Raw genomic sequence first — 10489 nt, 5'->3', positions numbered from 1 at the left:
CGGTGCCCGCGGCGGGCGCAGCCCTCACCTGCGCGGGCAGCGCACTGCGCGGCGTGTGCTGCCCCCCAGGGGCCGCCGCGGGCTCTGCACCGGCACCGGCACCGCACCGGCACCGGCACCGCAGCCGGCCGCTCTGCGGGCTTGTGCAGGCGTATGGCACGGGGGAGCAGAGGAGAGCGAGAGAGAAAAGAAAGCGAGAGAAAGAAAAACGAAGAGAGCAAAACAAGCAAGCAAGAAAGCGAGAAAAGGAAAGAGACGAGAATAAAGAGATCAAGCAAGGGAGACAGAGGAAAAAGAGAGAAGGAGAAATGGAGAGAAAGAGACACAGAGAGGAAAGAAGGAAAGAAAGAGACAAATGAAGACAGAAAGAAAGAAAGAAAAAGGGAGAAAGGGCGAAAGGAAGAGAAAGGAAAAGAAAGGAAGGAAAGAAGCGAGAGGGGGAAAGAGAAAGAGATGGAGAAAGAAGAAGAAAGAGAAAGAAAAAATGAAAGAGAAGAAAGAGAGAGACAGCCATGAAAGAAAGACGGAAAGAAGGAAGGAAAGGAGGGGRAAAAAAGGAAGAAAAGTGAACTTTCTCTGCCCGGGCAATGCCATCAGTGGGCTCAATCCGGCTGAGCCCTGCCCTTGGCTGTGTGTTGSTGCTCCGCATCCGGATCAGCGACCGACCCACGCACGGGCTCCAGCCAGGCAAGCAGCAGCCGGGGAGCAGCACAGCCCCACACCTATTCCCCACGGCAGGTGATGCCGCCGGCCTCCAACAGGTCAGTCTGTGCCAACCYGCCTCCTGTGCCGGCTTAGGTAGTATGCACACAAATTCGGTTGTGCACAGTTTATTCACACACAGAAACTCACCTGACATCGGTCAAAAAGACTAGTTTCTAGTACCCTGGTAAATACTTTAGAAAAATGAATCTATCATTAAAAGCCATTGCCTTTGAAATGTATAGCCTATTTTTATTTTTTAATATACAAAACTGATCACAGTCATATACCTAATTCAGCACCGATCTGCAGGGAGCATTTGGTCTGTTTTCCCTTTGCACAAGGAGTCTCTTTCTGTATTGTCCACCTTGCAAACCAGGATTCGCAACCCCATGCTGTATTAATCAGGAACTGCCCTTTTTTCTAGGTCTTTTCCCAAATTGTGAGTGCTTCAAGCAAGAGCTACATTTTATCTTTGTGTTAAATTCTGGATCCTTTTTTAACCTCTTTCACTACAGTATTTTATTCATTTTTTAAAAAATGAGTACTAGAAGTAATTCAGACCTGTTGAATGGAATAATTTACTAGGCATTTTGGTGGTCCTATCCACTTCTCATTAAAAAGAGAGACTTTCCACTGTCATCTGTATGAACTGCTAACACTAATGCTAAGGGCTGCAGTATGAATAGAAGAGATCCTGGAAAAGTAATTTGGAGCAAACAGGACTTCAGACCCATGGAAGCAAAGCTGAGAAGAAAACTGGTAGAAAAGACATCACCAATTAGCAAACTCCTCATTCAAGAGCCTATGCCAAAATATCCTCATTTCTACTGTGCTGTTTCGGGCCCTTTTTTTGGAAGCCGAACCCACAAAACTGCCTTGCACGGAGGCTGCAGAGAGGTGTAGGTGGTCTGATCAGACGTGAGCCCCCGTGGCTGTTAATTCATTAATTTTCACAGCATCATTGCTAACTTATTCACTTAATAATGATTCACAATTCACTTCCTTAAATGAGAGGAGGAAGAGCGTCTGGTGGAGCGGAGCCCCRAGTCCCACAGGCTGCAGCACAGTGATTTGGGGGGGACCCAAAGCCTTGCGGCCAGAGAGGATCTGACCACAGGCATGGGGGGGTCTCCCAAAGGAGGGTCCGGGCGGGCTCCCCAGGATGGGTCCACACGCGCCGACCGCGGCGTCCGGAAAGGAGCTCAGTCTCACGAGCCTCCTCTTCCTCAGCTGGGAGCGCAACGAGCAGCTCCGAACTAAAGAGCGGCTGCACRCTGCTCACCAAAGGCCCAATCCCGACCTCCCCATGGAGATATCAAAGTCGCTGGGAGTTTTCCGTGAGTAGGAAGTAGAGGAATGAGCTTCAAACGCTCAGGCCCTGCTCCACATGGGTGGTCTATTATGCCTGGATGGATTCCCACTGGCTCCAGCAGCACTCGGAGGTAGGGAAAAGGCTCTTTCTAAATGCACCCCGTTGCAGGACCAGGGCTCTGAGCACTTTATTTGAACGAGTACTAGGGATTTCAGTGGAAAGGTGAAGCCTAGGCGCATTTCAGCTGTTGCAAAGCATTTGACCCCTTGCATTGGTATTAATCCAAGTTCAAAAAACAGGGGGAAAGACTCCTGCACCCGGCGGAGTCCTGGGCTACGATCCGTGCTGTGAAAAACAGTTCAGCAATCAATGGCAGTGGAGAAAATACGTTTGTATCTGCACAGCTATATATATGCAACTATTCAAAGAGCATCCAAATTTGTTCTGCCTCTCGGCTGGCAGAGCAACAGTCGCCTCGGACCGTGGATGTGTCTCGGTAGCATCTGAGCCAGGCAGATTAGGAAACAAATCCATCAGCCATATCCCCCTTCCCCAGCATGCTTTAAAATAACCCTTCTGCCCTGTTGTTCCCATGACCCTGCTATTCCTCTCCACGCGGGAATGTCCGGATTCTCAGCACTCTCCGTCTTCTCGGAGTGATTGCTGAACATATTAATTCTACAAACAATAAATCATGCGGATTAATCATTTGCTGGGCTATTAAATGCAAGTGAGAAGTGCTGGGAGATCTGGAATCCCTTGCAAAGGCTGGATATTCATAACCAGCCAATTTTAAATAGAAAAATAATTGATTTGGGAGTTTATTTGAAGAAAAGCTTTCTTTTATTTCTTTCTTTTCCCCCCCGAGATATGACACGCGATGCAGAGTGAGACCATGATACTTCTGTAACCTTGGGGGTTATGCGGCATCAGCTCTCTTTTTTTTTTTTTTTTTTTTTTTTTTTAGGCAGAAGATCGCAATGATTCCCACGTCCCTTTGCATGTTTAATTCGAGGAAGGAAGGCGACGCTGCTCAAGGTTTTGGGGCGGGTGAGCCCTGATACTGCTCTTGCAGAGCGCAGGCAGAAAGACACCGCAGGGCGCCTGGCTGCAAAGACTGCCCAGCGAGGGAGTCTTATGAGAAAGGAAAAAGGCAGCCAAGAACAGCACATTGGGAGAGCCCCGGGAGGATACYAYGTGTAAATGAAACATTTCGCTAAGAGTCGTAATTCCGATTGGGGCAGAATCCACCCCCCCCCCCCAACACACACACACACACACGCACAGACGCTTTGACTTTGACGGGTTTTGGCCCCCGCACGCCACCGTAGCCGAACGCGCGCGCGTGCGCTGAGAAGGGGGCGGGGCCCGGCTGCGTGGCTCCGCCCCGCGCCGGCATGGAGGGGGCCGTGCGGCTGCGCGCGGGTGAGCGCGGCGGGGGCGCGCGGCGGGGGCGCGCGGCGGGGGGGCGTGGCCTTGTGGGCGTGGCCTGTGGGGGCGCGGCCGTTAGGGGCTCGGCCGTTGGGGGCGACCGTTGGGCGCGGCCGTTGGGCGGAGGCGGCCTGAGGCGGCCTATGGCGGCGGTTCCTGCCTCCGGCGCCCTGAGCTCTGGCCTGCTCTGCGTTTCTTCCCGCAGGTGCCTCCAAGTGGGACGTGCGGGAGCAGGTGTGGGACTACCTGGAGGCCAGCGGCCTGGCCGCCTTCCCGCGGCCCGTGCACCACCGCATCCCCAACTTCGAGGTACGATGGTCTGCGGTGCTGTGCCTGGGCGCTCCTCTGCCGGCTGCGCCGGGAGGGAGGGATGGACGGCAGCGGGAGGCTGAGACCGGTGGGCACCCCTCYGCCATGCCAGCAGTGGGGCAGCCCTGGCAGGCCACGTCTGTAGCCCAGTTGTACCAAAACAGCTTGTGAGGGATGTAAATATATTCATGAATGGGGGAACYGAGGCGTTTGGAATTAAATCTGCCCATCTAAGGCCTTCAGCAGGCCTGTTGTGAGGGAGACCTCCCATCACCACCAGCACTCGGCCTTGGAGCTATAATGTCTGGCTCAGTTGTGACCAGTGCCAAAGTTACTGCTGAGCAGCGCTGGGAGAGCTCTTCTTCCTGCTCTGGCTGCCTTATGCTCTTAGCTGATGAGTGGGAGAAAGGAATAGGAAGGCTTCCAAAACTCAGTTGCTTGGGTCAGGGCTTTACTGTCTGTCTGTTTTGATCCAGGTTCAAGGTGTGCAGCCATGTATCTGCCATATGTTGAAGAAATGATGATCATAATAGTGTTGTGGGGATGCRTGTTGTGTGTTTTAGCCCATGAGCGGCATTAGGGGATCGGCCCTGCTTTTGCCAGAGGGACTGGCAGAAACACTGCCTCAGTATCACGAGGAGGGCAGTGGCTTTGAGGTGAAAAAAAAAGTGCTGAAAAGGAGGGAGCCTGAGACTTTATCTCCCCTCTTAAGCAAAAGGATATCAGAGTTGAAAGCGCTAAGTGATGGGAATCTGTGCTCTCCCAACCTTTCACACCTTACTTGGTTAAGAAGTGAATGTTCTGAGATCTACTTAGTCTCTAGAGAGTACCTTGTCCAGGAAGTGGCTCATCTGAAAAAGTATCTGATTGTGACCTATGTTTAGAGGAATCTATCTGTATTCATYGATTAAAAATAGAAACTGGCCTCCAGTTTTGAGTTAGGTACAGATGAGGCAGAAGTCAGGCAGTGTGAATATATGTGGCTCCCCTTCTTTCTGAGGCCTGCAAGATATTAGTCAAGCCCAGCAACAGTGAGAGCTTCCCATAGAAAATATCATAAAACGTGCAATATGTCCCTCACATCTCCTACAGAAATCAGCCTTTCTACTTGATGAGAGAGTACAGWTTTCCCATCTCTGGTTTAAACTCCTTGCTGATATGCTGGTATCTTATGAAAACAGGGTGCTTCCCATGCTGCATCAAGGCTTCTGGGTTTACAGGAATTCAAAGCTGCCAATACTGTAAAAATAAACCCTGATGCTCCCCAGAAGAATGCTCGCTTTCTAACCYTGGAAGTAAGTAAATGTGTTCTCTTGTCTCCCTCAATTCCTTTCTTCACACAGGGGTCTCACCGGGCTTGTTGCTCTATTAAAGAGCTTGATGAGTTCAACAGAGCAAACGAGATTAAAGTGGATCCTGACAAGCCTCTAGAAGGTGTTCGGCTAGCTGCACTGCAGGTAATGGGCACCTCTGCACCCCCAAGGAGGAGCACAGCAATAGTGCAGTTCACARCATCTTTTGCTGAGCACCTGGCATCTCTCCTATTTCAGTTTTATTAGTGCTAAGCCTCATGAGGCTGCTTATGTGAGGATGTCTTTGCCTTTTTGGCAAATGGTAAAGGTGTGTTTAGGGTTTATGTGGAGCAACAGCTGGTTCACCATCTTTGTGTTCTTGTTCCCAGAAATGTGTGTGATAGCCCTGCTTCATACTGTCTTACATTTATCACTGAATGAATGTGTGACAGACTTAACCCAGAGCAGTGAGTGTTCACTAGCTTGTTATTTTGAGTAACTTGTTTGTGTTTCATACTCTTTGGACTAATAGGTATGTCTTGTCATCTACTTCCTTAAAAAAAAAAAAAAAAAAATTACTGCACGAGCCCGTGGCTGGGAGGTGGCGCTCAGGGTGGCAGCCTGGCCCCGGAGCCGTGGCTCTGAGAGCGGCCTCAGCCCCCCCTGCCTCTCTTCTGACGGGCCCTGGGAGGCAGGTGAGAGCTGCAGCAGCGTCARACAGGAGCAGCAGCTGCTCCAGGAAAAGACGATGATGGCTTGTTGCAAAATGCCTGCAGCGGCCGCTGCCGGGATGCTGCGAGCTCTCCTCTCATGCCAGGCTCCCCTCGCTCACGTGAGCGGCAGCTGCGAGAATCCACTTCCTCTGCATGGCAGGGAGACCCGCAGCACCACGTGGCCGCTGCACAAGGCCCAGCATAAGGAAGGTTTCATCAATAACCGTCCGTCTCCTCGAGAACTGTCTCTGCAGTTTCTCTTCCTCTTTGCCAGAGTTTATTCCACCACAGGGACTTTCTGCAGCCAAGCTCTTGTTTGGGGAAGCATTAGTGCATCAACAGCAGTTTGGCAGCCCAGAATCCCTCCGACAGCAGCTCTGCCAGCCATGTGCCCACTGAAGTCAGGGCACCCGTCTCCCACAGGAGCCAGCCCGGTGCTGCCTGCTGCTTTTCCAGCCAGGAGCAAAGGGACAAGCTGCAGCTCTGGGAAAAAATCCTCCCTTCCCCAATAAAATCTTGGGGCTAGCCACAGCCTCCCCCCCCCGCCCAAGAAATGACGTGCCCAGATGGTGCCAGGAAGGCCCGGGGGCTGCAGAGAGGAAGGGAGCAGACCCCCAGGCCATGCATGCTGGTCTCCTTGCTTCCACAACATGTGGGACTTTGACCCACCTTTGCTGAATTGCACGCTGCCTGGGATTCCCCTTCCCTGTGGCACGCACCATTCCCTGGAAATTGGGTCATCTGCACACCAGTGCAGTCCTCCATCTGTAGCCCCTCAGTGGTAAGCACCTGAGTGACGGAGAGGAAAGGGGGCTGTGCTGTGAGGCTGGCTGGGCACAGCTGAATCTCCAGGCTCAGCATTTACCAGCAGCGAGTCACGCTGGGCTGTACATGGTGAGTGAATTTGTCCCCTCCCTTCACTAGAAGCAAAACGAAACTGCCCTCCTGCTGAGGGTCTGCATCCTCACAACACTCACCACTGCCCCAGCACTGCGTTAGGAACCTTTATTTTTAAAATAAGCATGTCAGCTGTACTTAATCACCCCCCCCCACCCTGCAAGAGGACTAATGCACTTCYGTCCCATCCCAGCCAGGCTCTACCAGCCTGGCAAGACAAGAAACAGCTCCTCGGGACAGCAGCTACCTTCACATCATGGCCCCGCACAGACAGGCAAAGCCATAGCGGGGTCTCTCTCCCCAAGGAGGCAGGAGCAGGCAGTGGACACTGGGGAGAGGCTGGAACCTGAATCTTCCTGCATGACTACTCTCAAGTTACACTGACTTTGCAAACAGAGGCACAATATGAGCCAGAAAACCCTGACAAGGCTCCTTTGTGTGCAAAGGGCAAAGGTAGAAGAGAGGGGAACAGAAGGTCTGGCATCCTGCAGCACAGTCCAAGCTTCCACAAAGGAARGGGAGAGGCAGGGCCAGCCTCAAGCCTGCACAGGCTGCTGCCAGCTTCTCAGCTCAGAAGAGAGTTTGGGTACCAGCTGGGATAGAGAGATAAGGGAATTAGGCTGCTCTCTTCAGCTAAGTAGCTGCAATCAGTCACAGCTCCAGGACTGATCCCAGAGGAAYTGCAGCGAGACAGAGTGTGGAGTGCTGCAGCTGCTGGCACATGTGCTGGGACACCCATCATCACGGAGCTGAACACAGCTCCACATCAACATTTAGCAATTAACCAAGCCCAGAGCAGCAAGACTGGGTGACCCCACGGCAAAAAAATCATGCCCAGTCTCTTCTTGGCAGAGCTTGGAAGCATCACCCCACCTACTGAGCAGGGAATCAGCAGGAAAGACTGTGTTCATCYCTGCCCACCCCTCCACCACCACTCCTAAAGGATCAGGAAATAAGAACTGAAGTTATAAAGGAGCCAAGCAAATCAAACACAAGGTGCTTTGAGCCAGGAAAAGTTCTCAGTCCTGCAGCGTGGCCAGTGCTTTCATCTGCAAATGCACCAGCATTTGCTCCTCCACTGGGGCACATGTAATTGCACTTGCTGGACGTAACCATAAAGCCTGCCATGGCTATACATGATATATGCCACCCCGATCATCCCACAGGCTGTTTGAGATGCTGCCACAGGGAGGCTCTCAAGAAGAGCAGGTTTCTGTACTCCCAGGCAGGGCAGRATTTCCTGGGGTGGATGCGGCTTTCCCCTCCTCGTGTACCCAAGAGTTGGGATCTGGTTGTGCTTCCCCACTTCACACAGTGTCACCCTGTGCCAGTGCTGAGGGAGAGGAAGTCCTTGGCACAAGTGGCTGAGGGGCTTCATTGGCCACTGCCTTTGGAGGGGTCCTGTGCTCTCTGGGCGGGGTGGGAGGGGGGAAGGTAGGGCTCTGCAGAGCGTCTGCGTACATCTCAGCATGGATGCAGGGACGCTGCACAACCCTTTGCAGCAGCGGTTTGAGCAASCCCACAGTCAGCTGAGTCTCCTCACTCGAGAAGGGCACCGGGTCCTCCTGGGAGACAGGCAGATGCTGCAGGATGATGGTGAGGATGTCCGAGGCGGTCAGCTCCATGGGACACAGAGGCCACAGCCTGTCCAGGTACGGGTCCAGCTCCCGGTGCTGGGCAAACTCTGTCAGCAGTGTGGTGAATATCTCCTTGTTGAGCAAGGGGCTGAGCTTGGAGAACTTCTCTGCAACCTCCACCACCCGCTGCCACCGCTTTAGGCGGATGAGAAAGTGCACAGCTTGCAGCACAGCCTTAGGCCTCTTGCTGCAGAGCAGCAGTTCAAGCTCCATCTCATCATCTGCCTCACTGCGCTTGTTCTTCCGGGCCAAGACTCCCAGTGCTCTCTTGTACAGTGGCACCCGGCCCTCTGGGCCCTCCTTGCTGCTGTACGCCCAAGAGATGCTAACATACTCCTGGGTCAGCTCAACAAAACTGGGCAGCAACTTGGGTTTGAACCTCAGGAAGGAGGTGCAGATGAGCTCAAAGAGCGGGACCACTCCATTCAGACCCACCTCCTCCTGCTGTGGCCCTCCCAGGACCTTCTTCCACACCTCTGGAGTGGCCCTGGCTACCAAGTGGCCGTCCCCATTCTGCTGCAACTGCARGCAGCTCCTTGTGGCCTTCCAGGCAGCCTTGGGGAAGGAGGTGAAGACAGAGTTCAGGTACACCAAGTTATCCTTGTCAATGTCAGAGTGGAGAACACGGTTGACCTCCTGTTCYACCAGCTCCTCACAATAGCTTTCCACCTCACTCTCTGGGGCACCTACCACACAGGTCTTGAGGAGCTCCAAGCTCAGATAGCTCTGCAGCTCCAGGCTCATTGTGTTCAACAGTTTGGCATAAGTGTCTTGGAGGCCTTGGGCTGGCTTCTCTTTCTGACGGAGGCTATGTTGCAGGATGGCAGCAAGGGCCACAGGAGCTTGGAATGTGCCACCTTTCTTCAGCTTCTCCACTGTCAGCTTGGAGCTGCTGAGGCTCCTCCTCTGGTAGTATCTGCAGGCTTCCTCAAACACCATCTCCACCAGGCAYGGTTCAGGCTTGCTGCTGTCCTCAGGGACTGAGAAGCTGATGCTGTAGATGCCAGTTTGAGCGAGGAGCTGGATGCTGTCCTCCTCTCCTGGGGACTCCAGGAAATGCACCTTTTTCATGCCAAGGATCTTCTTTTCTATGAGCCTTCCGCTGTTCTGGTCAATGAGGTAGAGGACACCAGAGAGCATGCAGGCCAGCGTATTACCAAAGGTCTTCAGCTGGACAAGATCTCCTTGAGCCAAGGGACCTCCCTCTAGATCAAAGACATGTCTTTGTGTCCCATCTGGCTCTACAATGTTCACAGTGCCCTGTGTGCTCACCAGCAGCAGCCCCCCAAAATTGGACAAGGCAGAGGTATGAATGTCCAGAGGTGCCAGGGTTGAGAGAAGTCCCACAAAGCCAAGTAGGAGCTTCCTGAAGTCTGATTCACTGCTGGAGCGCAGCACCTTGCTGAAGATGAAGTTTGCAGAGGGGGCCGTGATGGTTAGCTTTGACTCCTCAGGGTGCCAGATGAGCAGGAACTTGGAGATGGTAGCAAAGCTGGTAGAGGCGGGCACCAGGAAGATGTGCTGGGGGGACGCGAGGAGCTGGTACTCCGGGCTGTTGTGCAGGACTATCCTCACGGTGCCCAAGCGCACGCTTTGCTCCCCCACCTCCAGAGCCCGGGTGCAGACGCAGAACCTGAAGGCGCACTTGCTCACGTCCGACGGGGCACCCAAGGGAGGCCTCTCCTCGCACCACACCAAGCTGGCCTCCTGGCCGCACACGGAGACGACCCGCGCCCGGGCACCCTGGCACAGCTCTAGCGTCTGCAGGAGCTGCCAGCCCGCCGCCGCGAAGCGCCACACCTCGGTGCGGCCGCTCTCCCACACGACGGCCAGCGCCCAGGAGCCCAGGGCGGCGGCGGTCTGCAGGAAGAGCAGCCCCACGAGGGCCGGCTCCGGCGGCTGCCAGCTCCTCTCCAGGCCGGCGCCGCCGGCGCCCTGCCGCTGGAAGGCCACCAGGCGCGGCCGGCTCCGCCGCAGCACCAGGAGGTGCCGCCCGTCGGGGCTGCGCTGGACGCCGCGGAGCTCCTCGGCCTGGCCCAGCAGCTCCTGCAGCGCACGGCCGCGGCTGAAGTCGCTGAAGTCGGAGACCTGCCGCAGCATCCCGGCTCGCTTCACCGCCGGCCGCCCGACCCGGCCACCAACGGCGGGCGGCAGGGCAAGGAGGGCCCCCCGGCCCCGGCCCCGGCCCCGGCC

The 10489-nt window shown here is 54.4% G+C and overlaps 2 protein-coding genes across 2 annotated transcripts; one reads left to right on the top strand and one right to left on the bottom strand.

Moving 5' to 3' along the window:
- Positions 1-3387: 3387 nt before the first annotated feature.
- On the top strand, positions 3388-5433 carry LOC146595021 (methenyltetrahydrofolate synthase domain-containing protein-like). Its single transcript, XM_085306484.1, has 3 exons — positions 3388-3442; positions 3654-3757; positions 5101-5433. The coding sequence occupies exons 1-3, from the start codon at positions 3415-3417 to the stop codon at positions 5314-5316; spliced, it is 348 nt and encodes a 115-aa protein (XP_085162610.1). The 5' UTR covers positions 3388-3414; the 3' UTR covers positions 5317-5433.
- A 954-nt stretch (positions 5434-6387) lies between these two features.
- Positions 6388-10465, bottom strand: HPS6 (HPS6 biogenesis of lysosomal organelles complex 2 subunit 3). Its single transcript, XM_085306397.1, has one exon. It carries the CDS (start codon positions 10394-10396, stop codon positions 7967-7969), a length of 2430 nt encoding a protein of 809 aa, XP_085162523.1. The 5' UTR covers positions 10397-10465; the 3' UTR covers positions 6388-7966.
- Between the last annotated feature and the right edge of the window lie 24 nt (positions 10466-10489).

Source organism: Rhea americana, unplaced genomic scaffold (assembly GCF_003343005.1).
Source record: "Rhea americana isolate MKP2758 unplaced genomic scaffold, rheAme1 scaffold_24, whole genome shotgun sequence".
NCBI lineage: Eukaryota > Metazoa > Chordata > Aves > Rheiformes > Rheidae > Rhea > Rhea americana.
The sequence above is the reverse complement of the archived record's forward strand: the minus strand, read 5'-3'. Positions and strand labels throughout refer to the sequence as shown.